Source organism: Aedes albopictus, chromosome 3 (assembly GCF_035046485.1).
Source record: "Aedes albopictus strain Foshan chromosome 3, AalbF5, whole genome shotgun sequence".
Classification (NCBI taxonomy): Eukaryota; Metazoa; Arthropoda; class Insecta; order Diptera; family Culicidae; genus Aedes; species Aedes albopictus.
Genome location: NC_085138.1, coordinates 144,223,508 through 144,249,480, shown reverse-complemented (window position 1 = coordinate 144,249,480; position 25,973 = coordinate 144,223,508). Strand labels below are relative to the sequence as shown.

The 25,973-nt window shown below is 42.7% G+C and overlaps 1 protein-coding gene across 4 annotated transcripts in view; it reads right to left on the bottom strand.

Annotated features, from left to right (window-relative positions):
- Positions 1 to 25,253, bottom strand: part of LOC109424064 (uncharacterized) — a 376,421-nt gene extending 351,168 nt beyond the window's left edge. For all 4 annotated transcript variants that reach the window (XM_062842268.1, XM_062842269.1, XM_029880478.2 and 1 more), the window contains exons 1-2: positions 24,509 to 25,253; positions 1,547 to 4,663 (exon numbers count right to left, since the gene is read on the bottom strand). In XM_062842268.1, coding sequence (XP_062698252.1) covers positions 1,547 to 4,663; positions 24,509 to 25,096 — 3,705 coding nt within the window. In that variant the 5' untranslated portion in view covers positions 25,097 to 25,253. The remainder of the gene's footprint in view (positions 1 to 1,546; positions 4,664 to 24,508) is intronic.
- Positions 25,254 to 25,973: the final 720 nt, after the last annotated feature.

The following is a 25,973-nucleotide window of genomic DNA, read 5'->3' as shown; positions in this document are numbered from 1 at the left end:
AAGCTCCAACGAGTACCTGGGAATTTTTAGATTGATAATTTTACAACTGATGATCAATATTCTTCATGTGTTCTCAATACGGTTGTTGTCTAGGCTAGTTGGCGATCAGGCTGGGACAGGAAATTCATGGCTTTGAAACCAAAGAATTGATATTCCAACTTGTTATATGATTCATTGTCTTGCTGGAAGTACCATTTATCACCATTATAAATAAGTTTTCATCAAAGTGTTTATCCTAGACAATAGATAGGGTGATGATATATCGTTTGGCATTCAGCATACCCTTATATAAAATTAGGGGATCAATATCTTGTGGAAAAAATATATCCCCACACACTATTACTACTCCACCTCTTTGCAATCGTGTTTAGATGGTAAGTGGTATATGGCATTATTCTACTCTCCACCTAACAGACACCCCATATTCCAGTGAATTTCCTCAAAAGCGATAAAATAAATCAAAACAACATGATACCATTGTATTTTATTCCAATAGACATATTTTCGGCTCCATTCGAGGCGTTGGTAATTTGTTTGTTGTATCGAACTGGACACCGCTTTTTTGAGTAGCTGTATAACTTACAACGACAAGTGGGACTGGATACAAACAGTGTGTAAGACTAAAATTCTTCAATAAAAGCTGGACTGCCGGTTTCATAGAAAGGTAGACTGAATGCCTATTGGTATGTCAGAACCATATTCAATGTTCGCGAGAAATATCTCAATTAGAACTTTGGTCGTAATGATTGCTACAGGTATTTCGAACAAGCCAACGCTTCATCTCACAAATCAAAATTAATAAGTTTTAAGGCCACACAATCAAAACTAATCCATTACAATTCCTAGGAGTTCCAATTCTGGATCGGTTGCCCACTTACCCAAACTTAAAACCATTTAGACACGGTTGGAGGACATTTATTGTTAACTTCAAATTTATAAACTAGAAATCACAAGAATCTCGATATACCTCATGGACATTTTATAAAAAATACCAAAAATCAAACTCACAAATTAGTGATCACTATTCTAAACCGTACTAACAGTTCTGCTAAACAGAATATTTGAGAATCCTGATGATTTTTATTATTAACGTCTGAGATAGAACATCAAACTTTCTTAAGAAGGTCTTAAGTGCCTATAATTTTGACCAGACAATTTTCGACCAAATTCAAGATTTAAATTCGTTCTCTTTCGTTAAGTTTCACCTCATGTTGGAAACAATGCAATTCTATTTTGTGATCAATAAACAATAACACTAAAATTATTGCATTTGAATAAAACTATTTCAAAGGGAGATTTATCAACCTAAACATCGTATCACCATCACTGCCTATAATTTTGGCCAGTACTGTATATGCATCTACATCATAAGTATACGTTGGATGAAAATTACTTATGTAAGGTTTATAATAAAATATTCAGAAACTGTTTAACATTTGGGTAGTGTTCAACAATTAGCGAATTACCCTAGTTCTCCAAAACTGCCTCAAAAATATTCCCCCAAAATAAATACCCAATCAAATGAAAATCCAGTAAAACGACTTACCGGTGGCGTCCGTCCGTCGTCCGTGTACCCGCAGTTGCAGCCTTCGTCACAACATATTCTAACGAGCTCGTGTTCCCCGCAGGTGCACGGTTCCTCGTCCTCCTCGTCGTACGGGCAGTCCTCCCGGATCAGGATGATGTAGTCCGCCTCGAAGAACTCATTGCGCGTCTCGTCGAACACGACCCGGTTCTTGCGGACCGGCGGCGGCCGGTTCGGCTTCTTGAGCAGCCCCCGCAGGGTGCCGGCCGTTTCGCGCATATCGATCGGCAGCGTACGATAGATGGGCACCGCCTCGATCACACACTCGCACCCGTCTTCGTCACTGACACTCACACTGAGCTGGGACCGGTCCTGCTCGGGTCCGATCAGCAATCCCCCGACACTGCCCGATTCGGCTTCTAGCTCTTCCTCGAGCTCATCGTAGCAATAGCGGATCTGGTAGACCGTCGGTTCGTACTGGTTTAGGTGCCGCGTATCAAACTCGCAGTTGGTGTGCGGATCAGCCGCCAGGAGCTTCTCGAGGTTGAGGAATTCTTGCGTTTCTTCACTTTCACTTCGCGGGAGGGGTGGGATTATTTCGTAGTCTTCTTCTTCGGAATCTTTGAACACGGTTTCTACCACTTCGAGGGGGTCTTCGATGCGAGGTTTCCCACCGGGGAAGATGGTACAGATTTCTTCGGACTCGATACTCGATTCCGGGGTTGGGATCGATGGACGGAGGTCTAGATGAAGGGGTTTGGGGGGAGGATGAGGGGGTTCCTCGGGTAGCTGTGGTGGTCGAGGTGGTGGTCTGGAGGGTGGCGAAGGAAAGATGTATTGGGGAAGTAGAGATGGCAGAGAAGACGCTTTGGACAGCGATTGTTCAGGGGTCTTCTGGTTGGACTGTTCAGGGCTGAGTTGTGAGGATGGAGGATCCTGCAAGGGTTGCTGTTGTTGTTTTCGTTCGAGATCGATGCAGGAAAGAGAAAGTAGGGATGATGCGGAGAGGGAAAGTAGTGAGGAGGAAAGTGGTGGAAGAACAGGAACGTTGCGTTTTGGAGCGAGGGTATGGCCTAATTGGGTTCGCGTTGGGAAAGCATCCTTTTGTAGTGAGCTTAAGGATGATGTTTTTCGTGATGGCACAAAACTTCTGCCTGCATGTGATTCTTGTTCTTCTTGCTCTTGCTCTGCTCGGGCAGCTGCTGTCAACGATGGGGTCGATGATGCTGGCACTGATGATGACACGGATGCTGCGTTTGTGTTGGTACAATCTGCCAGCAAAGTCGACAGGGAGCTTAAGGATGACGATAGATTCTGCGGTGGCCCCCCAGTCAACGAGTTAAATGATTCACGTAATAACTTTTTCGTATAGGCAAATCCTCTGAAACGTTCTTCCAGACGCTTTAACCGAGTACTGGCTTGGAAACACTCGTGCTTCTCACTGAGGAAACTGAGCGGAGGACGAAGATATTGATCGGTATTTTTAGTTAGGAAACGTAAATCCTTCCGCTCGTCTATTTCCGATTCACTCACACTAGAATCTAGGCTATCGATATTCCGTAGGTCAGAATCGCCATTTTCACACACTTGCACACTGATTTCACTGGTGGTCTTCTTTGGAGACAGAAAATTTCCAATGAAAGTCTGCGTATCCTGATCTCGACACTGTGCGACAGATTTCTTCTCGGGCTTATCCTCCGCTATTACTAGCAGAGGTTCACAGATTGGGGTTTCCGTCGAAGCACTTTCACAGCCACACTCATCTACGTCATCGTCGATAATAATAATTCCACTGTCAGCACTGGATGGGGTAACGTTACTATTGTTATTCCTTCCACTGTTGCTGATGGTATTGGTAGCACTATCCTTAAGAATTTTTTCCTCCGCCGAAGATGAGGACTCCTCGCCAGGCCTATCACTCGAATTCGAGAAAAAGTTAAATTCACTTAATCCACGGACATTGATATGAGCATTGAGGGTAACTTCCACATTTAGGCCGTACGACGAAGGAACCCCAGTTGGTGGCACCAATGGAGGCGGAGGCGGAGAACAGGTTCCATAATAATTTTCACTCTCACTGTCCGAGCCCTTTTGATAGAAATTTTCCCGTTCACTGAAGTGGACCTCTTTTACCCCACGATGGCCACTTTTTTCCGTACCAACCGACGAACGGTGCAATGGCGATGGAACTTGGATCGATTTTTCACACGCTTGGCTTGGATTTGGCAGATTTTCGGATCCAAATTCCAGCTGTTCAATACCAGTAGGTACTGACGTTACAACATTTTCTACTTGTTTGACGACTGGCTGCTGGCTCCGTTGGCTCCAATGCGTTTCATCGATTCTCGGAGGCTCGGCGAACGGCACTTCGGACGCGATTCGGCCAACCCGAACACCTGACCCGACGACAGTGCTGCCACCCTGCCACCGCAGAACATCCTGCACATCCTGAACGTCAACAATGTTGCCCTCGCCCCCGTTTCTGCTGGCATCGATCGATTCACTGCCCGTACGTGCCCCAACTGACAACGACGGCCGCCAGTCTCCACCGGGAGCAGCGTTGCCAGTTTCTGCACATGCGTTCTGCTCGCATGCACTTTCCTCTGGAATTTCGTCGATTTTCCTCCCACCCCAGGCCTGTGTATCGGAATTCATCCACCCAGTCGGTTCCTCTAGTCGAACGAGATGCTGGCAGTTGTCGACGGAACCATGACCATGTAACAGCTCCGGACCTGCGCACTGGGCCTTCGCGCTTCCTTTTGTCATCACATTTCGCACACTGTCAACGTGCTGCTGCTGCTGCTGATCAACGACGAGCGAAACAATGTCATCTGTTTGCATAGTCTCTGTTGATATTTCATTACCACCCACTTTCGTCGCACCTGGCACTACTGGCAGCCGCCACCCTGCCTCGCGGACTCGAAACGGATCACTTACATCCCATTCACCGCCGACGACTTGTGCTGCTTCTTTTGTTACACATCGTTCGCTTTCATCTTCCTCGAATTCATCCCCCTCGCTTCGCTCGGCTTCCTCGGGTGCATCTGGCTGTCCATCTTCGTCCTGCCCGCCGCTCCCCAGTAGTAAATCATCCAACAGGAACGTTACTTTTTTCACTTTCGGCTTCGAAGTTGGCACCTGGGGAGAAATAGACGAATGCAAAGGGTTGACATAATTAATTAAGCTTCATAATCAGCTAAGTGAGTCTAAAGGGAATTCTGGTATAGGCATATGAAATCGTCTCTAGAGCAGCATACGAACAGAATGGTAAACCATTGGTATATTCAGTTTTCCTATGTGATATGTACTAATTATTCAGTGATGTCATGGTAAAGTCAAAGTTTCCCAATTTCAGCGCCCCCCCTGTACTGATACGCCTTTATGGAAATGGAGTCTTATTAAAAATTAAACATTCTGGGAAAAAACTTTCAAATATTATTTTTTACGAATTTTTTATGCAGTTAAGCAAGAACATCCTCCTAGAATTCCGTTAGAATGTATTACTTCCCATGTACTTCTTTAAAATTTTCTCCATGAATTCTGACCCATCGCCAGAAATTCCTTTATGGATTCTTTCAAGATTTATCATTTCTTTTGTCGGAATTTGCATAGAAAGAAAACCGAAAGTTGAGAGAAAGTAAGACGAATCTGGTGTCCTTGGTACTGATATTATTCGATAGGGTCCGTCTAGTTCAAAAAACAAAAATACTTATATGAACACCCTAATGAACAAGAAGTATTCCGTTTCCAGCATAGTTGTTCAGCATGCTAAGTGCTATTTGGCTGGATAGCAGGCGGTCGAGTACGGTAGTGCAAGAGGCAATATTTTACACCGTCTTTGACCCCCTGCAGACAAATTTGTCACCCCACAATATTGCTTTTTTTACTCCGTTTTCCTTCCGGGAATGTCTCCGGGAATTTCTACAGGGATTCTTTCGGGATTTTTTCCAGAATTGCTTCCGGGATTTTTTTCAGGAATTTCTGCGGGAATTTCACCAGAAATTTCTCCAAGAATTCCACTGGTAATTTCTCAAGACCTTCCTCCAGGAATTTCTTCAAGAAATCCTCCGGGAATTCCTATAGAGCATCCTCCAGAAATTCCTCCAGGAATTCCTCCGGGGATTCCTCCAGGAATTCCTTCAGGTATTCTCCCAGGAATTCCACCGGAAATTTCTCTAGGAATTTCTCCGCAAACTTCTACAGGATTTAATCTAGGACTCCCATCAGGAATTCCTTCGGGAATTCCTCCAAGAATTCCTTCGGTTATTTCTCCAGAAATTCTCCTTGGAATTTTTTCAGGAATTTCACTGGAAGTTTTTCCAGGAATTCCTTAAGATTTTTTTTTCTAGATTTCCTCCGGAAATTTCACAGGAAATTTCCCCAGGAATTCTCCCATTAGTTCCTCCGGGAGTTCCTCCATAAATTACACCGGGAATTTCGTCAGGATTTCCTCCGGGATGTTCTACAGGAATTTCTCCGGAAATTATCCAGGAATTTCTCCAGGAATTCCTCCGGGAATTCCTCCGGGAGTTTCTTCAGAAAAACTTAATATCTCCTGGAGTTCCGCTGGAAAGTTCTTTAGGACTTCCTCCAGGAATTCTCCAGAAATTCCTGTAGGACTCCCATCGAGAGCTCCTCCAGTGATTCGTCCAGGAATTTTTTCGGTATTTTCTAGAGGACTTTCCAGGAATTCCTCCGGGTATTTCTCCAGTAACTGATCCGGGAACCTCTCCAGGAATTTCACAGAGCATTTCCTCAGGATATATTCCTGGGAAATCACCGGGAATTTCTCCAGGGATTCCTCCATCAGTTCCTACGGGAACTTCTTCAGGAATTGCTCCAGGAACTCCGTTAAGAATTTCTCTAGGAGTACCTCCGGGAATTTCTCAAGGAATTCCTCCGGGAATTGTTTTTGGGAATCTTCCACAAAATCCTCCAGGAATTCTTCTAGAAATTCTTTTAGGAATTCTTTTAATATTCTTCCGGGAATTTCTTTAGGAAATCTTCTGGGATTTTCTTAGGAAATCCTCTGGGAATTCCTCTGAGAATTCCTCTGAGAATTCGTCTAAGATTTTTCCTAGGAATCCCTCGGGAAATTTCTCTATGAATTCCACCGGGAATTTCTCCAGAAATTTCGTCAGAAAATCCTCCTTCCAGGAGGAATCCCCAGAGGGAATTCCTGGAGGAATCTCCGTAGAGAATTCCTGGTAGAATTCCTGAGAAAAATCCCGGAAGAAGCCTTGGAGAAATTACCGAAGAAAACACCGGACGAATTCCTGATGGGAGTTCTAGAAGAATTTTTGGGGAAATTCCTGGAGGAAGTCCTAAAGGAATTCCCAGTAGATTTCTCCAGAAAAAAATTGGAAGGATTACCAGAATGAATTCCTAGTGGAATTTCTGGAGCAACTCCCAGCGGAATTTCCGGAAACAATCACGGAGGAATTCCCGCAGCATTCGTGGCGAAATTCCTGGAGAAATTCCCAGAGGAATTCCTGGAGTGATGCTCAGAGAGTTTTCTGGAAAAAAAAAATCACGGAAGACTTCCTTAAGAAATTCCTAGAGAAATTCCCAGAGCATTTTCTTGAAAAAACATGGATGCTTTCCTGAAGAAATTCCCGGAGGAACTCCTGAGGAATCCTCGGAGGAACTCCTGAGGAATCCTCGGAAGAATACTTGTACGAATTCCTGGAAGATTTCCCGGACAATTTCCTGAAGAATTACCGGAGACATTCTCGGAGATATACCTGGAGGAACTCCAAATCCCGGAGAAATTCCTGGAGAAATTCTTGAAGGAATTCCTGAAGAGAATCCCGGAAGAATTCAATTAGGAATTCCCGGAGGAAGTCATGGATGAATTCCTGGGGGAATACTCGGTGAAATTTTTGGAGGAAATCCTGAAGAGATTCCCGGATGAGTTCCTGGAGAAACTCCAGTAGACATTCCCGGAGGAATTCCTAAAGAAATTCTCGGAAGAATTCCTAGATAAATTCCCGGTGGAATTCCTGACGAAATCCCTGAAGGATTTACTGAAGGAATCCCCGGAGGAATTGCTGGAGGATTTCCTAAAAAAAATCCTGGAGGAAGTTCTTGAGAAATTCCCAGTGGAATTATTGGAGAAATTACCTGTGGAATTCCCGGAAAAATCCCTGGAAAAATTCCCGGAAGATTTCCTGTAGAAACTACCGGAAGGAGAACGGAGCAAAAGAAGCAATATTGTGGGATGACAAAATTTGTCTGAAGAGAGTAAAAGACGGCGTAAAAGTAATGCTTCTTGCACCACCGTACTCGACCGCTTACTATCCAGATAAAAAAAAACGCTTAGCTTGCTAAACAACTATGCTTAAAATGGAATATTTGTTGTTCATAAGGGTGTTCATACCAGAATTTGTTTGATACTAGACACCAGATACGTCTCACTTTCTCTCAACTTTCGGAACAATTTGCTAGACATTTTCAGATTTTTGAGATAAAATTGTTTGAACGTTTTAATTGCTGGTGTCACCTAGCGTCACCATTGCCGTATAAATCTCAACCTGCCGAACAATTTTCCCAAAAACGCCATGCTTTTAGCTCATTAGAGCATCGAGATATACGTATTTAAATATTTACACAAAGTGACACCTAGCGTATAAATCACGAATCAAAGACTCAACTATCAGACAGATTTTAGCTTGCTGAAGAACTTTATTGAAAACGGCATCATTCTATAGTATCCCGAGATCCCGAGACATAGAAGTTTGAACGTTTTTGACCCTGGCACCATTTAGCGGACGATTCTCAAACCAAAGGCGCCATTGCATTGCCAGATAGTTTTTAACCTGCTGAACAACTTTGCTGAAAACGACATGCTTGTACTTCATTAGGGTATCGAGATATACGTGTTTGAATTTTTGAGACACATGGCACTGGCGCCACCTAGCGGCCGAACCACGAACCAAAGTCGCCGTTGCCAGTTAGTTCTTAACCTGCTGAACGAATTCGCCAAAGACACTATACTTCTACCTCATCGGGATCTTAAGGTATACGTTGTGCAAAGTATGTGGCCAATTTTGGTACCCCAAGACAATCCGGAATAACTCCGAAACCATGTGAACCAGGCACCCTTGTCCCCGGAATCCTAAACTAGAAGAGTTTTTCGGGAAGTTGTGAAAATTTCATCAAAATCTATCGAAAAAGAATAAAATTGTGATCATTTTTGAGGTTAAAATATGTCGTTCAAAAAGAATTTTCATCACAGAGATATTGAGTTTTTTTCTAATTGGTATTTCTCAAGGTATGACTCCAGGTTCTGGGACTCCATATATTCAGGGACTTTTTCAGGCTTTTTTTTTAATTTCTCTAGAAAATTCACAACTCCGTCAGATTTTTTTCAAAGATTGCCTCAGCAATTCCTGCAGCAATTATTCCAGAATCTATTCCATGACAAGATTTTAAAGGATTTTTTTCGGAATATTCTTCCATGTATAGCTGCAGAAACTTCGCAAGCTCTCCCAGGTATTTTTTTTTCTTTACCAAAAATAATAAGACCTGTATTTTTTGTTTCGCCATCAGGGTGACCATTTTGAAAATAGGGTGGTCCGAAAAAACGACATTTTTTTTTAATTTTTTAACCGTCATAACTTTTGAACCAATTGGTCGATTTCCAATCTGTTTTTACGAATGAAAAGATTATTATATTTGATCTAGATTTAAGAAAAAATACCGCGAAACAAAATAAGTTAACTTTAATATGCAAAAATGATCAAAATCTCAGTTTTCCGATTTTCACAATGTTCGACCACAACGAATGCGCTTTTTTATATTTTTAACGAATGTTTTTACATTACGAACTATTTTTACATAACATATTGAAAAATTAGATATGTTCTTTTAGTTGCTTTTTTAAGCCAATTATACCGTCTTCGACCTTGCGGCTGTTTTTTGAGCTGCTTATTTTTTTTTAAATTTCATGTTTTATGCTCATTGACGTATGGAATGACCGTGCGTCTCCATCACTTTAAAAATGCCGTTTGTTTTTTTTTTTTTTTTAATTTATGCCCAGTAGAGCCATGGGCTACTGGGTTAACTCCAGTTAGCAGCAAATTCGTCTGCTGCAGAATGATAATCCTCAAAGAATTGCTTCAGGCATTCGTTCAGAATTTCCCTCTGAATTCCTCCATTCCTGATTTTCTACGGAAGTTTCATCTCAGATTCCTCCTAGAGATCTTTCTGAGATTCATTTGGGAACTCCTTCTGGCAATCAGAGATTGATCTAGGAGTTTTTGTTTTCTAAAATTTCTCCACAGGATCCTTCGAGGGACCTTCAGGAGTTCCTACTGAAATTACCCTAGCAGTTTCTTTTGGTGTTCCTCCGGGAATTAAATCTGGGAATCCACAAGAAATGTCATTCGTCAAGAAATTCCTTAGGGTTTCCTTTTTTGAGAATACCTCCAGCAGTTTCTTCTGGTAATGCTTCAAAATTTTCTTCTGTGGTTTCTCAAGGAGTTTCTTAGAGTATTTCTTGGATTCCTCCAGAAGCTGCTTCGAGAATTTCCTCAGGAGTTCCTTTACGAATTCCTCCTTGAGGTCCTTCTGGGGTTCCACCAAGATTTTCCAAGATTGAACAGAAGTTGCTTCTGGGGTCTATCCATGAGTTTCTTCTAGGATTCATTCTGGGAATTTCTACGGTGGATTCTTCCTGGTATTTCTCCAGAAGTTTCTTCCGGAATTCACTCCTTCCTTTTATGATTTCTTTAACACTAGGATGATGCTGGGGTCAATATGACCCAGACAGGCACGCTGAGCATATACTACGCCATCATCGTGCAAAAAGCTTAATATCTTAGGAGGGTAAAAGCCTTCTAAGATCTTCACGGATTTTCTTGAGATTCCGGGAAAATTCCTCTGAAAACTCCAATCTAATTTTAAATGAGTGATTCAATTGACATTTTCCCAAGGGTCTATGCAGGATTTATTCAGAAGCTCCCTCTGTGTTTCTTCCAGGAGTTTTTTTCTGGTTCCATCTGGCATACATCCAAAAGTACTAGCAATGCTCCAGGAATTCCTTTTGGGATTTCTATAAAAGTTCCTTCAGGGAAAGGGCTTTTGGAATGTCCTCATTTGTACTTTTACCGGGATTCCCAGAAAGAAATCCTGGAGAAATGTAATCTCTGAAGAAGCATTTGAAGGAAACACAGAACGACATCTGGAACGATTTTCCAAAAACAATTTTGGGAATGGTGGAGGAACGCCGGGATGCGTTTCCTAAGTAATCCCGGAAGGAGTTCCTAAAAGAATTCATAATTAGTTCTAGATGAAGTTTTTCCTGGACGAATTCTTGGAATTCTGGAAGTTATTTCCGTAGGAAAAGAAGGAATTTTTAGAGGAATTCAGAAGGAATTTCTAAAGGAATGCGTGAAGCAATTCTTGGAGGACTATCACTCTGCAGCAAACGAATTCGCTGGTACTTTTTTTTTACTAACTGGGGTACACCCAGTAGCTCATGTCTGTACATATATAAATGAAAAAAAATAAACGGCATTTTTAACCGTTATGTGGCCGGCAAACTTTTTACTTTTTTCTACACCGTGTATTTTAAATGTGTGCTGGGTACCCGGGTACCCTGCCGGCCACATAAGGGTTAAAGTGATGGAAACGCATGGTCATTCCATACGTATATGAGCATCAAACTTGAAATATTCACAAAAATGCAACTCAAAAACGACTTATAGTCGTTGTGGTCCAACATTGAGAAAATTATGAAGAAAACTTGATATTTTGACCATTAGAGTTCACTTATTGTATCTGTTAATCCTTTACAGATAATTCAAAAATTGCTTCAGGAAATTTTGTGCAGGAATCATTCGAACAAATTTTAAAAGCTTCTTCTATTAATCTTCAAAAGTATCAATAGGAGTTTTTCAAGGGATTCCTTGAGACAATCCACAGAAATTTCTTTAGAAAATCCTTAAGGGGAACGTGCCTCTAGAGCCGACCTACTGATAAGGGAACCATTCTAAAAATTTTCCCAGTTATGTTCCGTGTAATCTCTAGAAGAAATTCTAAAAAAATCATAGAAGCATATCTACAATAATACCTGCAGGAATCTCTAGAAGAATCTCAGAAAATATTTTTAATGGAACTGTAGGAGCGATTTCTAAAAAACCCTTGTTGGAATTTTTGTGAGAATTTCTGAGGGAGTCCCTGTATTGGATTTTTGGGAGGGAGATCTGTATTGGATTTTTAGTGAAATTTTTGAAGGAACTTCTTGAATACTCCATGGAAAACTTATACAGAAATCCCTTGCTCTGGAGAAGTCTCCAGAGATATTTTTGAAGGGATCCCTGAAGAATTTTTCAGGAAGTACTGCTCTTTAAATCTTTATACAAGGAATATTTGAAGAAATCCCAGGAAAATTCCTGTAGGAGTTCTATGAGAAACTTCTGAGGAACTTCCTGGAGAAATACCTGGAAAAAATCCGAGAAAAACCTTGGAGGGAATTTGTGAGGGTATTCATAGAGCGATCTGTTCTGAGAAATACCTGGAGAAAGTACCCAAGCAACTCCTGCAGGAATCTCGGAAAAAAATACTGCCTGAAAGTAATAATGCAAGAATATCTAGAGGAAATCCAGCAGGATTTTATGGACGAATAAGTCAAGAAATTTCTGAACGCATTCCTGCGAGAATTGTCCAATGGATTCCTTACAGCAATTCCTAAACAAATCTCCAGTGTACTTCTTTAAAAAAAAAAGAGCCGTGCGAATTTCTAAAGGAATCCCTGTGGAAAATTCGGAAAGAATCCTTAGAGTAATGTTTGATGTTTTTCGATGGAGCTTGAGATGAAATAAATTTCTGGAGAAATCCCCAACGAAATATCTGAGGGAAGCTCTGGAAAAAAAATCCTAAAAAAAATCCCTGGGAGAGTTTCTGGAGAAACCGTAAGTGATCGAATTCCTGAAGGAATCCATGGAGTAATTTTGAATTGAATAAAAAAACAATTTCTTAAAAGATTCCTCCACAAGTTCCACTTCAAATTTCCCCAAAAATGCCTTCAGGGTTTTCTCCAGGAATTGCTCATGTTATTACTCCAGTAATACCTCTTGTAGTTCATGCAAGAATTCCTCTGGATTACTTCTAGACATTCTTGCTGGGGTTTCCCGCATTATTCATCCAGTAACCACGGCTGCAACTTTTGTATTGGTTCCCACAGAAATTCACCCAGAGTTTTTTTTTTCACGAATTCCTTTAGAATTTTTCTAAGGATTCTTCCAAAAATGCCTCTAAGGATTTTTCCAGCAATTCCTCTTTGTTACTAGAAATCCTTTTTAGATTATTTTGAGGATTTACACTGTAGTTGCTCCTGCAATGCAGATTGGATTTCTCCAAGAGTTCGTGGAGGGAGTCCTCTATAAGCTTTTGCTGGAATTTCTCAAACAATTCCTGACGGAAATTCTCCTGCAATTCCTAGAGGATTACTTTATTGCTCATAGGAATCCTCATAGGAATTGATGAACTGTAAAAATATTTACTGGAAATGCTTTTGAAATCCCAGCAGGAACGCCAGAAGCCAGAAGCATCGGAAGAATTTCTGAAGGAATCCTTAGATAAATCAATGAAAGAATCCCAGCAGAAATTTCTAGCAGAATCAAATCAAGCATTCTTGGAGGATTTCTAGGAGGATTTTTGAACAGATTTTTTCAACAATTCCTCAAGGGATGCCTACTGGGGTTCCTCCGAAAATTCCTTTTAGGATTCCTTCAGGATTTGTTTCTGAGATTCTTCAAAGTTGAATCTTGAACTTTTTCCAGGAATTTCTGATGTGCTTCCTTCAGAGATTTCTCCAAGGGTTCCTCTGGCAATTCCTCTTGCAATTCACCCACTAATTACAGCAAGGAATCCATCAAAAACTCCTTCTAGAATTTCTTCGGAAATTCTTGCTGAGATTTCTTAGCATTTTCAACAGTAACATCTCTAATTACACAGCGTAACAAAAAATAACTTTTTGTTTGTCTCAAGAGCAAACTTATGTGTCTCCGAAGGATTTTGGGCCGCTGAATCTGAATCCGGGCTCAGATTTGCTCTAACACGTCACAATTTTGAGCTATACCTCAATTTATAGGGCAAAATATGCGATTTTGGGCTTTTTTGACTGCAAGCCGTCAAGCAAGGAAATATTTTTTTAAGCAATCAAAAAGTTAATTGGTCAATCAACATCTAAATCAACGACTCATGCAAAATATTTTGTTTTACCAAATCCAATTTGATAGTTTTAAGCGATTTATGTTAGGTACGATATTTCCCATACAAGTCGCCCTCCAGAAGTTGCATGCAAGTTTTCATACTAACATAAAATGCTTAAATCTATCAAATTTGATTAGGTAAAACGAAATATTATTCATGAGTCGTTAATTTAGATGTTAATTGACCAATTAACCTTTTGATTTCTTAAAAAAAAATATTTCCAAGCTTAATGGGTTGCAGTCAAAAAAGCCCAAAACCGCATATTTTGCCCTATAAATTGAGGTATAGCTCAAAATTGTGACGTGTTAGAGCAAATCTAAGCCCGGATTCGGATTCAGCGGCCCAAAATCCTTCGGAGACACATAAGTTTGCTCTTGAGACAAAAAATGTTGCGCTGTGTTATTGCTCTTTAGAGTCTCGAGCAAATCTTCCATAAAAAAGTCCTGGACGATTCGTATCTGAAATGTCTAGCTAAAGTAATCCAATTAGCATTCTTGGTGCATTTCCAGCAATTTTTCCAAAAATAATTATTGGATGAATCCCTGCTAGAAATTCCTGGTGGTATTGCCAGAAGAATTCCTGGGTCCCTTCTGAATCCTTTCTGAAATTTATGAAGGAATCCCAGCAGGCATCCTTGGAGGATTTTTAGTGCAAAATCTGAAGATATCCCTTGGAGAAATCGCTGAAGGAATTATTGCTGAAATGTTTGGAAAAGTCCCTTGACGAATTCATGAAGAAATATCTGCAGTGGATTCCCAGGAGAAATTCCTGAAGGAACCCTTGAAGGTATTTCTTCAGCAATCTCAGCAGTAATCCCTTAAAGGAGCCCATCAGGTATTCCTGGAGGCACTCATAAAGAAATCTTCTTGAAATTCACACTGGCGTAGTTAGCTTTTTCATTTTTCTTACACACTCTACTAAACAAACACGATAAAGAGAAGGATGGAAAAGGGGACACGTTCCCTCAAAAGAATCAAGAGAATGACTGAAAAAAAGAAAAGCTACGCCAATGGGGATTCCTCCACAAATATCTGGGGGGATTGAATTGATTTGACGGAATTGAATTGAGAAGTTTCTCCAAGGAATCTTATAAATATTCTCATGCATATTCCCTCTGTGATACCTTCAAGGATTTCTCCAATGTATCTAATAAAAATTCCTCTTCCAATTCATTCAGAGATTTCGTTTAGATTTTCCTTAGAGTACCAGCAAAAATTCATACTAGAGAATCTCCAGGAATTCATGATGCACAGATCGAAAAAAGAGTGTAAAATTCTGTGACATGATGCACATAATTGGAGCGTGGGATATCACAGAAGTTTACATAACATATCATGTAAAAGTCATAAAATATCATGTAAACTTCCATTATATGTCATGTAATTCAGCATGACTCTGTGTGTTTACATGACATATAACACAAATTTACACGATATATCATGTAAACCATCATAACACTAAGTTTACATGATTTAACTGAAGTTTACATGACGTGTTAATCTCATTATTTTTATCTGTGTGGGATATCTCAAACATTTTCAGCTGAAATTTCTCTGGAAATTGCTCTTGAGAGTCCTTCTCGAAATTCTGGAAGTTTCCCAAAAGAAATTGTCTGAGAATTCTCAGCAAAATTTCCTGGTGGATACTACCAGAATTTTCTGAATGTTTCCCAGCATCATTCCTGGAGCAACCCCAATTTCTCTCAAGTTGATCCCCAGCTGGAAAATTTTCAAGAAAGTTCTTAAATAAACCTCGTATAAATCCCCAAAGAGATCACAGCAAGATTTTTTAAGGAATCTCAGCGCAGTTATAACTACACAGATAAAAAAATGAGATTTACACGTCATGTAAACTTAATTTTAGTCATGTAAACTTAGTGTTATGATGGATTACATGATATATCATAAAAATTTGTGTTATATGTCATGTAAGCACTCAGATTCATGCTGAATTACATGACATATAATGAAAGTTTACATGATATTTCATGACTTTTACATGATATGCCATGTAAACTTCTGTGATATCCCACGCTAAAATCATGTGCATCATATGTCACAGAATTTTACATTCTCTTTTCGATCTGTGTATAGTAGACAGCTTACCCAAGAAACAGAACTAGCTGAATAACAGTTTCTTAAGCTAAAGTTTGCTAAAGAGTGGTTTGTTCCACTCTTGTACAGTAAAATCGTTGGTTGGGTATTTTACTCATTCTTTTGAACAAACACATGAAAAAGAAGAATGGAAAAGGGGTACTTGCCCTGGACGCGAAAAAGCTTGCCACGGCATTGCGGCAAATAAATGGGTCCAAAATGGCGGTGATACGAACAATGGTGAAATACATAGCTTAGTACACAGATAAAAATAAAGATATTTACACGTCATGTAAACTTCATTTTAGTCATGTAAATTTAGTGTTACGATGGTTTACATGATATATCGTGTAAATTTGTGTTATATGTCATGTAAATTCTCAGAGTCATGTTGAATTACATGACATATAATGGAAATTTACATGATCCTTTATGACTTTTACATAATATGTCATGTAAACTTCTGTCATATCCCACGCTCCAATCATGTGCATCATATATCACAGAATTTTACACTCTTTTTTTTATCTGTGTAGTTGGTGTCTGCATCCTAGGAGGGTTTCGTGATCACCAAGGTCAACGCGGTCTTCTTTTGCAGCTACTAAGCGCCTTCGCAGTAGTCGATTGAGCAGTTCACGCAGATGCTGAACTGTATGACGGCCGCGTTGATAGGGTGAAGGCCGGTGGTATGGGCAAGCCGTTCCACGAACCAGTGGGGTCAGTTCCTGCTGGAGGCACTGGCCATGATTGATTTCGATCTGGCTAATGTCGCTACTAAAAGTGCCCTAAATCGGTAAGGAGCGAAGTTAAACATCGACGTTAGTTTTTGTATCTATCACCTAATAATTGTTCGAACTGGAGGTAAGATGACGATTACACTCATAGTCATAGTAACCACCTAGCAGCTCGCTACAGGATCGACTACAATAACAGCAACAGTTTCGAGTAATCGGGTTACGTTGTGTACCAACACGCACGGTCTACTCCACTTTGGTTTTTCTTTTTAACCCCGAGAAACATCCTATAAACGTCGCGATCGGTTATCAATTGATCGTTCTCGTAGAGGTGTTTGTTCTCAAAGTGAAGTTTTCGCGGAATTTCCTCGTATACGTCGCAAAAGAGTGAAAAATTAGTGCTTCAGAACGCGGTGCTGCGGCAGCCGCCAACTTAAACAATACACACTCTGTGTTGATAGTGTGAATAGGCAAGACTATCCCGAGGTGCCTAGGATAACAGTGAACGAACATTATCGGTGAAGTGTATCGAAAAACGTACAGTAAAGTGAATCCGAAATAATTCGAATGTGACCCGGTCAAATGACCGGCAAACACCACACCCCTCCGAAGGGGCCTCCGGACAACCCACCCGGATTTATTGGCGATGGAAGAACACCGTACTGGATGCGAAGCAATGATGAGATGGGGCAATCGGTGGTTTTAGTGCTACGTCGGAAAGTTCGTGAAAATGAAACTGGTATTAACGAGCTTCGGTTACCAGAACCGTTCACTATTGGAGCGTCAGTGCAGATGGTACTCGGTGAGAAAGACTCTAGAAAAGTTGTTGCCTCCAGGGAAGGGCGCGGGTCTCGCTACCTTCTTCGCACCAATCTTCGAAGTATTATCGACAAGTTAACTGCAATGACGGAGCTCTGTGACGGCACAGAAATAGAAATATTTCTCCATCCAACCCTCAACACCGTACAGGGAATCGTTTACGAAAAAGACTCCATACATACGGATGAAGCTGTGGTTGCCGAAAACCTGAACTCCCAAGGAGTTAGAGCAGTTCGACGCATCAAAAAGCGAGTGAATGGTGAGCTACGAAACACACCCTTGCTGGTACTTTCCTTTCAAGGAACAGTCCTACCAGATCACGTTTACTTTGGTCTGCTGCGAATTCCTGTGAAGACCTACTATCCATCACCACTTCTTTGCTTTAACTGTGGCACGTATGGTCACCCACGAAAATCCTGTCAACAGCCTGGAATCTGCATGCGATGCTCCCGACCGCTTCACGTTGCAGATGGAGAACAATGCAACAATTCGCCACACTGTATGCACTGCCAGAACGAACATTCAGTTACTTCACGCGATTGTCCAAAATACAAGGAGGAGGACAAAATCATCCACATGAAAGTTGATCAGTGCATCTCATTCGCTGAGGCAAGACGCCGCTATGCTGATGAAAACAAGAGAGAAACTATCGCTCGTATGATCCAGGATCAGCTGAAGCAAGAGCTTGCGGCTAAAGATCAGATGATAGCTAAACTTCAACAACAAGTAGCTGATCTCGCAAAAGAACTCACCTCGCTAAAAACTGCTCTCAAACCTCGATCGGATAACCCATCCCCACCTGCAGTGAATACCCTATCGCAAGCCACGACAAGTTCAACCGCCACACACCCCTCAGAAGTTGCATCAAAGCAGCAGGCCAATACACGAGCTTCAAGGAAAGACGCTGATTTCATCCCACCCCCAACTAAAAAGAAAGATCATCGCTACATTGATCCTGATCCTACTATTGGAGTTCGCACACGGAGCCGAAGTGGAAAACGTCAATATGAAATATCTCCTATCGACACAAATTGTGTTCGGGGAAAGCGATTGTCGTCAAAGACTGAGACATGCCATGCATCAATTGACGTCGACGAATAATGGCTGAAAACCCTCCCGAAGAATACTTCCCCACTCTTGATATCGATCCCGCAATTCATCCTGACACGAGAATGGAAGACCGATCCCCATCTATCAAAGAAAAACCCGACCCCAGCGACGCCTTCAAGGACAACGAACCAGGATACCGATCAATTATCACGCTTAGCAGTATCAATCACAAGGGCATGCGGTTTGAAGGTGGGGAATGTGCAGTACCCCCTTCACTTCTGAAAAAGGAAGCGAGTCTAGCAAGGGCGGTTATCCGGGACGTCTTTCTCCAACCCGTTGATCACCAAACTTCTAGCTCGGCTGCATTACCTGCATCAATACTATCAAACTCTGAAGCATACGACTACTATAGACAGCTGAAATGTATATCATCATCCAGCAGAGCAACACACGATTCGCCAAGCGCGAGGCCTCACACGTCGACCCTGACCAGGGATGTACCGGGACTACCCGAAGAGCCTCTGGCGGCAGTCGGCGTGCGCAACACCCTCTCCCCGGCAAGTATCTCATCCTTTATTCCAAGCAAAAACCAGTCAAACTCCCCTAGCAATTCTACCCTGACAGGCTCCGACTTGAAACATGCGTACACGAGCATCACCACCCCCCGTACTACTAGTCTACCCGGTGGACGTCCTCGACGAGGGGAGGGAGAGCATGCAGTAACCTCCCCCCTTCCAAACCCGGGAGTGGATGTCCGGGGGGAATGGAGTGGGGTCAGTCACGAGCACCTTGCATTCCATAATTCCTCCTGGAATCCAGTCGAGAGGCATCGAGTCTTCAGCAACGTTTCGACGACACAACGGAGACCTTCGGAATCGTCATCAAGCATTACAACAAAAACACCAACATGTCCACGGACGTTCGCAATGCAATGGAACATATGTGGCTTACGTTCGCACCACAGTGAGCTTCAGCTGCTGATCTCAAAGTACGAACCGACGGTCATATGCCTCCAGGAGACCAACCTAGCCAACCATAGATCATCTGATAATCTTCTCGGATCCAAGTACCAGCTGTTACTCAGCCAGTGCTCAACCCACGGTCGACAAGGTGCCGGACTTGCGGTTAAACACGGAACCCCCTACCAACAACTCAAGCTGAAAAGCAACATTCAAGCAGTCGCAATACGAGTATACTTCCCCGTAGAAATAACAGTTGCTTCAATCTACCTTCCGCCTAAAGATAAGGAAGCTATAAGACTTTTCGGTGAACTAATGCAAGAGCTCCCTAAGCCTGCACTTCTTCTAGGTGACCTAAACGCGCACCATACAGCATGGGGTAGTAGAATAAGTTCGTCTGCTTCTGAAGCGAAGAAAAGAGGAGATCAAATACATGAGTTTGTCGTGCAAAACGATATGTTAGTGCTCAACGACGGGTCCCATACCCGAATTGATCCTTTCACTGGAAACTCCCAGGCTCTCGATGTATCCATCTGCTCAACACCGATGGCCTCAAAATTCACCTGGCATACGCTACCAGATTGTTCGGATAGCGACCACCTACCAATATTAGTCTGTATACCCAGCACTTCAGATGAACCGCGAAAACGAGCCAAATGGATTTACGACAAAGCTAATTGGACGCTTTTCGAAGAACTCACAAGCTCCAGCTTGTGCCCGGAACAACGTTTGTCGGCTGAAGAGTTCTCAGACAAGATCATTGCTGCAGCGGAAATAAGCATACCAAGAACATCTGGAAAAGACGGACCTAAGTCCGTAATATGGTGGAACGACGATGTAAAATCGACTGTGAAATTAAGACGCAAACGCCTACGAGCACTTCGACGACTGGATACAGATGATCCACGTAAAACAGAGGCGCTGAAACAATTTCAGGAAGCACGGTCAGCATGTAGGAGGGCAATACAAGAAGCTAAGATGAAGTCGTGGGAAAAATTCGTCGAAAGCATTAACCCAAGTAGCCCAACCGGGCAAGTGTGGGAGAAAATCAATAGACTTCAAGGAAAACGGAAAAGTACTACAATCACGCTGACTCTGCCGACCGGAATTACCAACGACGGACCACTAATATCAGAAGCACTGGCAGATGAATATGAAAAGAAATCTTCAAACGCAAACTACTCCGAAAAAATCCAAAAGCTGCACAAGAAAGACATATGTGCTCCGTCGAAACCTCAGCGATCAAATCTGTACAGACGATACAACGTCGACTTCTCTCTGGAAGAACTAATGTGGGCCCTCAATCGCAAAGGAGGCTCTTCAACGGGAGCCGATAATATAAGCTACATAATGCTGCAGCGCCTTCCCATCAGCGTCAAAATTACCCTGCTAGAACTCTACAACCGAATCTGGGAAGAAGGAAACTTCCCGGAACCATGGAAAATTGGCACAGTTATACCTATACCAAAACCTGAAGCCGACCGAAGCAAAACAGACGGATATAGGCCAATAACACTCCTGAGTTGCCTTGGCAAAGTGTTCGAAAGAATGGTAAATCGCCGTCTCATTACCGAACTGGAGACCACAGGGAAACTAGATCCACGCCAACACGCATTCAGAGCAGGCAAAGGTGTAGACAGCCATCTAGCCAGTTTGGAATCCTTCCTACAACTCGAAAACGACGACCACGTAGAAATAGTTTCTCTCGACATTGCAAAAGCGTACGACACAACGTGGAGACCTGGCATCATTCGTACGCTGCTAAACTGGAAGATCTCTGGTCGAATGATAAACATTTTACGAAGCTCTCTATCTGACAGATACTTCCAGGTAGCCGCCAACGGATGTTTGTCGAGTCGCAGGAGAGCAGAGAACGGGGTACCACAAGGATCAATCCTCTCTGTTACGCTGTTCCTGGTAGCCATGCAACCGATTTTCAGTAAAATTCCCAGTGGTGTAGAGATTCTGCTGTATGCCGACGATGTTCTGCTAATCGTTAAATGCAAAAACCATAGAACAGCTCGCAAACTCCTGCGGCAAGCCGTCTCTGCTGCTACGGATTGGGCATCTAGTGTTGGATTCTCCATAGCACCCACAAAATCGAAGCTGCTTCACGTGTGTCACGTAAAGCACCGAAAACGTGGCAGAGCGATTAAAATAAATAATATTCCGATTCCCCGAGTGCGAAAAATGAAAATATTGGGAGTGATTATGGACTCAAAAATGAACTTCATCCAACACTTTATGGATGTTAAAAGAAAGTGCTCGAATAGAATCCGAATTCTCAGGGTTCTAGGTCGCCGATTGAAAAGAAGCAGCCGAGAAAGCCTATTAAAAGTAGGATCCGCACTAGTCATCTCGAAACTGTTCTTCGGAATTGGACTCACAAGTACCAACCTTGAGACCATGGAACAAACACTTAGACCTACCTACAACGAGGCCATTCGTCGAGCTTCCGGTGCATTCGCTACTAGTCCGATTCTCTCAATAGTAGCTGAGGCAGGGTGCCTACCATTCCGCTCAGCTGTAATCCAACGACTGTCACAGCTAGCGGTACGGCTAATAGAAAAGGATCCCAAGACAACAGATTACCCGATAGCAAGGAGAGTAAGACAACTTCTACAGGAAACGTCAGGATTTGTGTTACCACAAATCTACACCATAACGAGGGCCACTGAGAGGGAATGGTTTGCAAAACCGCCGCACATCGATAACCACCTCAAGAACTCTCTCAAGGCAGGTACTGAAAAGAGCGTCGTGATACCATCGTTCCAAGAATTCGTTCACACGAAATACAAATACCACTCACAAATCTATACTGACGGCTCAAAGGATAAGGACTTTTGTGGTGCTGGAGTGGTTGCTCCTGAAGGTAATCTCATGTTTCACCTACCAAATACATGCAGTACTTTTTCTGCAGAGGCATTTGCGCTAGAAAAAGCTGTTCTTGCAGTAGATAATCAACAAGCGACGATCATATTTACTGATTCAGCCAGTTGCCTAGATGCTCTACAAGGAGGCCGATCCAAACACCCATGGATCCAATCGATCGAGAATTTGGTAGTAAAACGTAACATTACCTTTAGCTGGATTCCTGGCCACACCGGCATTGCCGGTAATGAACATGCGGATAAACTCGCTAAAAATGGGAGACACCAAATCCAACTCAACATCCCATTACCAGGGCAGGACGTTGTACGGACCATCAAATCACAAATTTGGTCTACGTGGGAAGCAGAATGGTTTCACAGTCAAGGAAACTTAAGACAAATCAAGCAGATCCCCAGAAAGTATCCTGATCGTACGAATGCAGCGGATCAGCGGATACTGACAAGACTCCGGATCGGTCACACTAGACTGACCCACTCGTACATACTAAATCGCACCTCTCCTCCGATATGCAAGTGGTGCGGAGTACAAATAACAATCCCTCACATACTCATGGACTGCAGAGGATACAGCCAAGAACGAATAACCTGTGGAATCAACGGAACAACTGCAGATATTCTACAACACGACTCAGAAAAGGAAGCAGATCTACTCAAATTTGTAAAAGAAATAGGTCTATATAGTGAAATCTAATCTTCTAAGGAATATTACACTGTCAAGTTAGATTACCCCGACACGAATGCCTACTATGGTAAAGTGTCGTAAATAAATAATAATAATAATAATAACAATAACAGCAGGCAGCAGGTAGCCCAAGACCAAGCCCTCGTAAGTGGGAAACATCAAGTATTTAGGGAAACGCTGAGCGTTGTGAGCGAAAGCTACTCGGGACGAGCTGGTAGCGGTGTTCTCGCGTGCGTGGGATGCGACCATACCTAGGCTGACCAACGGTTATTGGTGAACTCAAGCAATTTCGGATCTGCGCCACACCTGCTTATGGGCTAGGCGGCGGAGATAAGGGCAAGCAAAAAGGTCTGCTTTGAGGGTCTCTGTCAGAATACCAATGCGAATCCGTGGGTGATGGAAGATCGTGGTGGCCAAGACGATCAGGGGGCTTTCTCCGCTTCATAATCCTAGTCCTTGGCCTCCTTCCGGGACAGCCGAGGAATGGGACTGGCGATGGGGAGAGGGTCACCATTAAGGAACTTGCGGAGATAGCAAAGTCCCTTATCCCAGATCCAGACGGAGTTCCGAACTTGGCCTTAAAAGTAGTTATTGCAGAGGCTCCCGAGATGTTTAAGGTCTGCTATGTAGAAATGCCTAGACGAAGGAGTTTTCCAAGAAGTTTGAAATAGGCAGAGTCTGGGGTCTATATCCAAAAGCGGGGAAACAACCTGGAGACCTTTCGGCATAAGAGACGAACCAGCCAAGGGCTGAAAGTCTCTCTAATAAAGACAAATCAATCATCAACCTTTCGGCATATAAGTAGACCAATATGCTTGATAGACACGGCGGAAGCACGGAAGGTGCTCGAAAAGATCAGCCTCAATAGAATGTTGAGGCACACCGAGGGTCTCTCGAGCAACCAGTATGGCTTCCGGAAGGGGTGGTCGACTGTAGACGCTATTCTGTTGTAAGGAACGCGTTCAATAGTGCCAGATGGGCGGCTTTTGCCAATGCGCTCCTGCGTCTGGTGATACCCGGGAACCTGTAAAACATCCTCGAAAGTTACTTCCAGAATCGAGTACTAGTTTACGAAACAGAGGTGGGTCGGAAGTGCTTTCACATAACCTCAGGAGTCCCGCAAGGTTCCATCCTGGGTCCGGTGTTATGGAATGTCATTTACGACGAGGAGTTGAGCTTGAAGTTCCCGGTGGGAGTGGAGATCATCAACTTGCTGATGACAATACGCTGGAGGTCTACGGTGGAACGATCGATGAAGTGGAATTGACTGCTGCCCACTCGATCCTAATATGTTCCCTTATTTCTATAAAGTTAAGCTTATAATCGGTTAATAAACTATACTTTTATAAGCAAAGCAAGTTTCAATAAAATTTGAGCTACGCTTTTGTTTAAATGCTATGTTTGCCAAGAAAGCGTGGCACACTCGTTTGTTTTACAAATTTAACAGTCCTTCCTAATGCATACAAACATATGTGTCCATATCTGCTGCAATCAATACACAACTCATCAAACATTCAAATAGAGATAAAATCTCACCTGAGAAGAAGCACCCACCAGGACCACAGCCGGAGCCGGCTCAATCTCCGCACTGAAATCGATCAAATCGCCCACATCGTTGTCGTCGTGCTCCATCATCGCCCCAATCTGGGTCTGATTCCCATGGCGCCTGCCGTTGTTGTTACAATCACCATCCGCCGTCGTCACCTTCGCAGCCAAGGGAGGAGGATGACAATCAAAGATGTCACTGTGCCACCGCTCCAGGGTCTCTCCCATGCTACCCCCAGTCCATGCATCTTGCGGCGGTGGCTGCTCTTCCGATTTCCGAAGAGTTCGCTTCACCGCAACCCCAACGATAACAGGTGGCTGCTTGCTAGCACCACCGATGCTGCTGGCCGGCAGTGGCGGAATGAAATCGATGGCAGCTTTGGTCGGGTCTTGGGGGTTGCTGCTGTTCCCATCGGGAGTGGTGCCGTATTTGGTGGGCTGAAGCGGGGCTAGCACGTGGGGGTGATGATCCTTGATGAGGTCATCGAAATTGGTGACGGGGTTGAAGGTGACGCCGAGAGAGGACGAACTGCTGTTGGGGGAGGTTGACTGATGCAACAGAGCTTCAATGGTTTCCATTTCGATGCGCCCTAATCCGGGACGAGCATCGTTACCAGTTACCAGGGCTCTGGATTAGGGGGTTGGTGATCTGAAAGAAGGAACAAAAAGCAATTGAATTGCAGGGATTAAAACGATGTGTTTAATGGCGTGTAAGTTTTCAAGTTAGAAGCTGAAATTACTGAGAGCTTACTTGATAAGGTACACCGGGGCAAGTTGAAACAGCGTATTGTATTGAAATCTATTTCAAAACTTCGCGTTTCATCTTGCCCCAACCGTTTCAACTTGCCCCGGTGTACCTTACAAGGGGAAACGAAGGTTTGTTGAAATTTAAGTATAGGCAAATGTTCGGATTGAAAATTTATTGAACAGGGAAATATTTTCGATAAATATAAACAGTAAAGATGTTTGTGCACACCCACTATGTGTTTAGTCAAACTGTAGGAAAAATCAAATATAGCTGTCTTATTAGGGTCATATTTGAATTTCTTCCAAAAATTCGTCTATGAATTTCTAAAGGGGTCTCGGGAGGAATTCCTACAAATGTTTCATCAAAGGATGCAATGCCAGATGATTTTTTTAACAATTCGGAAATTCTTTCAGAAATTCCTTTAGGATTTTTCTTCAAAGATTCAGATTTTTTTACAGAAACTTTTCCAGAAATTATTACTTGAATTTCTCCAGAGTTAATTCAGTTATTACTCCATTTATTCAGTGATTTTCTCTGGCATTTATTTGGGAATCTCATGAGTTTTTTCTGGTAATTCCTTTAGGGCAGCGTTTCTCAAACTATGGGTCGCGACCTACTGGTGGGTCGCGGGCTGATTTTTTGTGGGTCGCGAAGGCTTGGGCGATATTGTAATAAATGTCTTAATTTATTAATGTCAAATGATTTTGC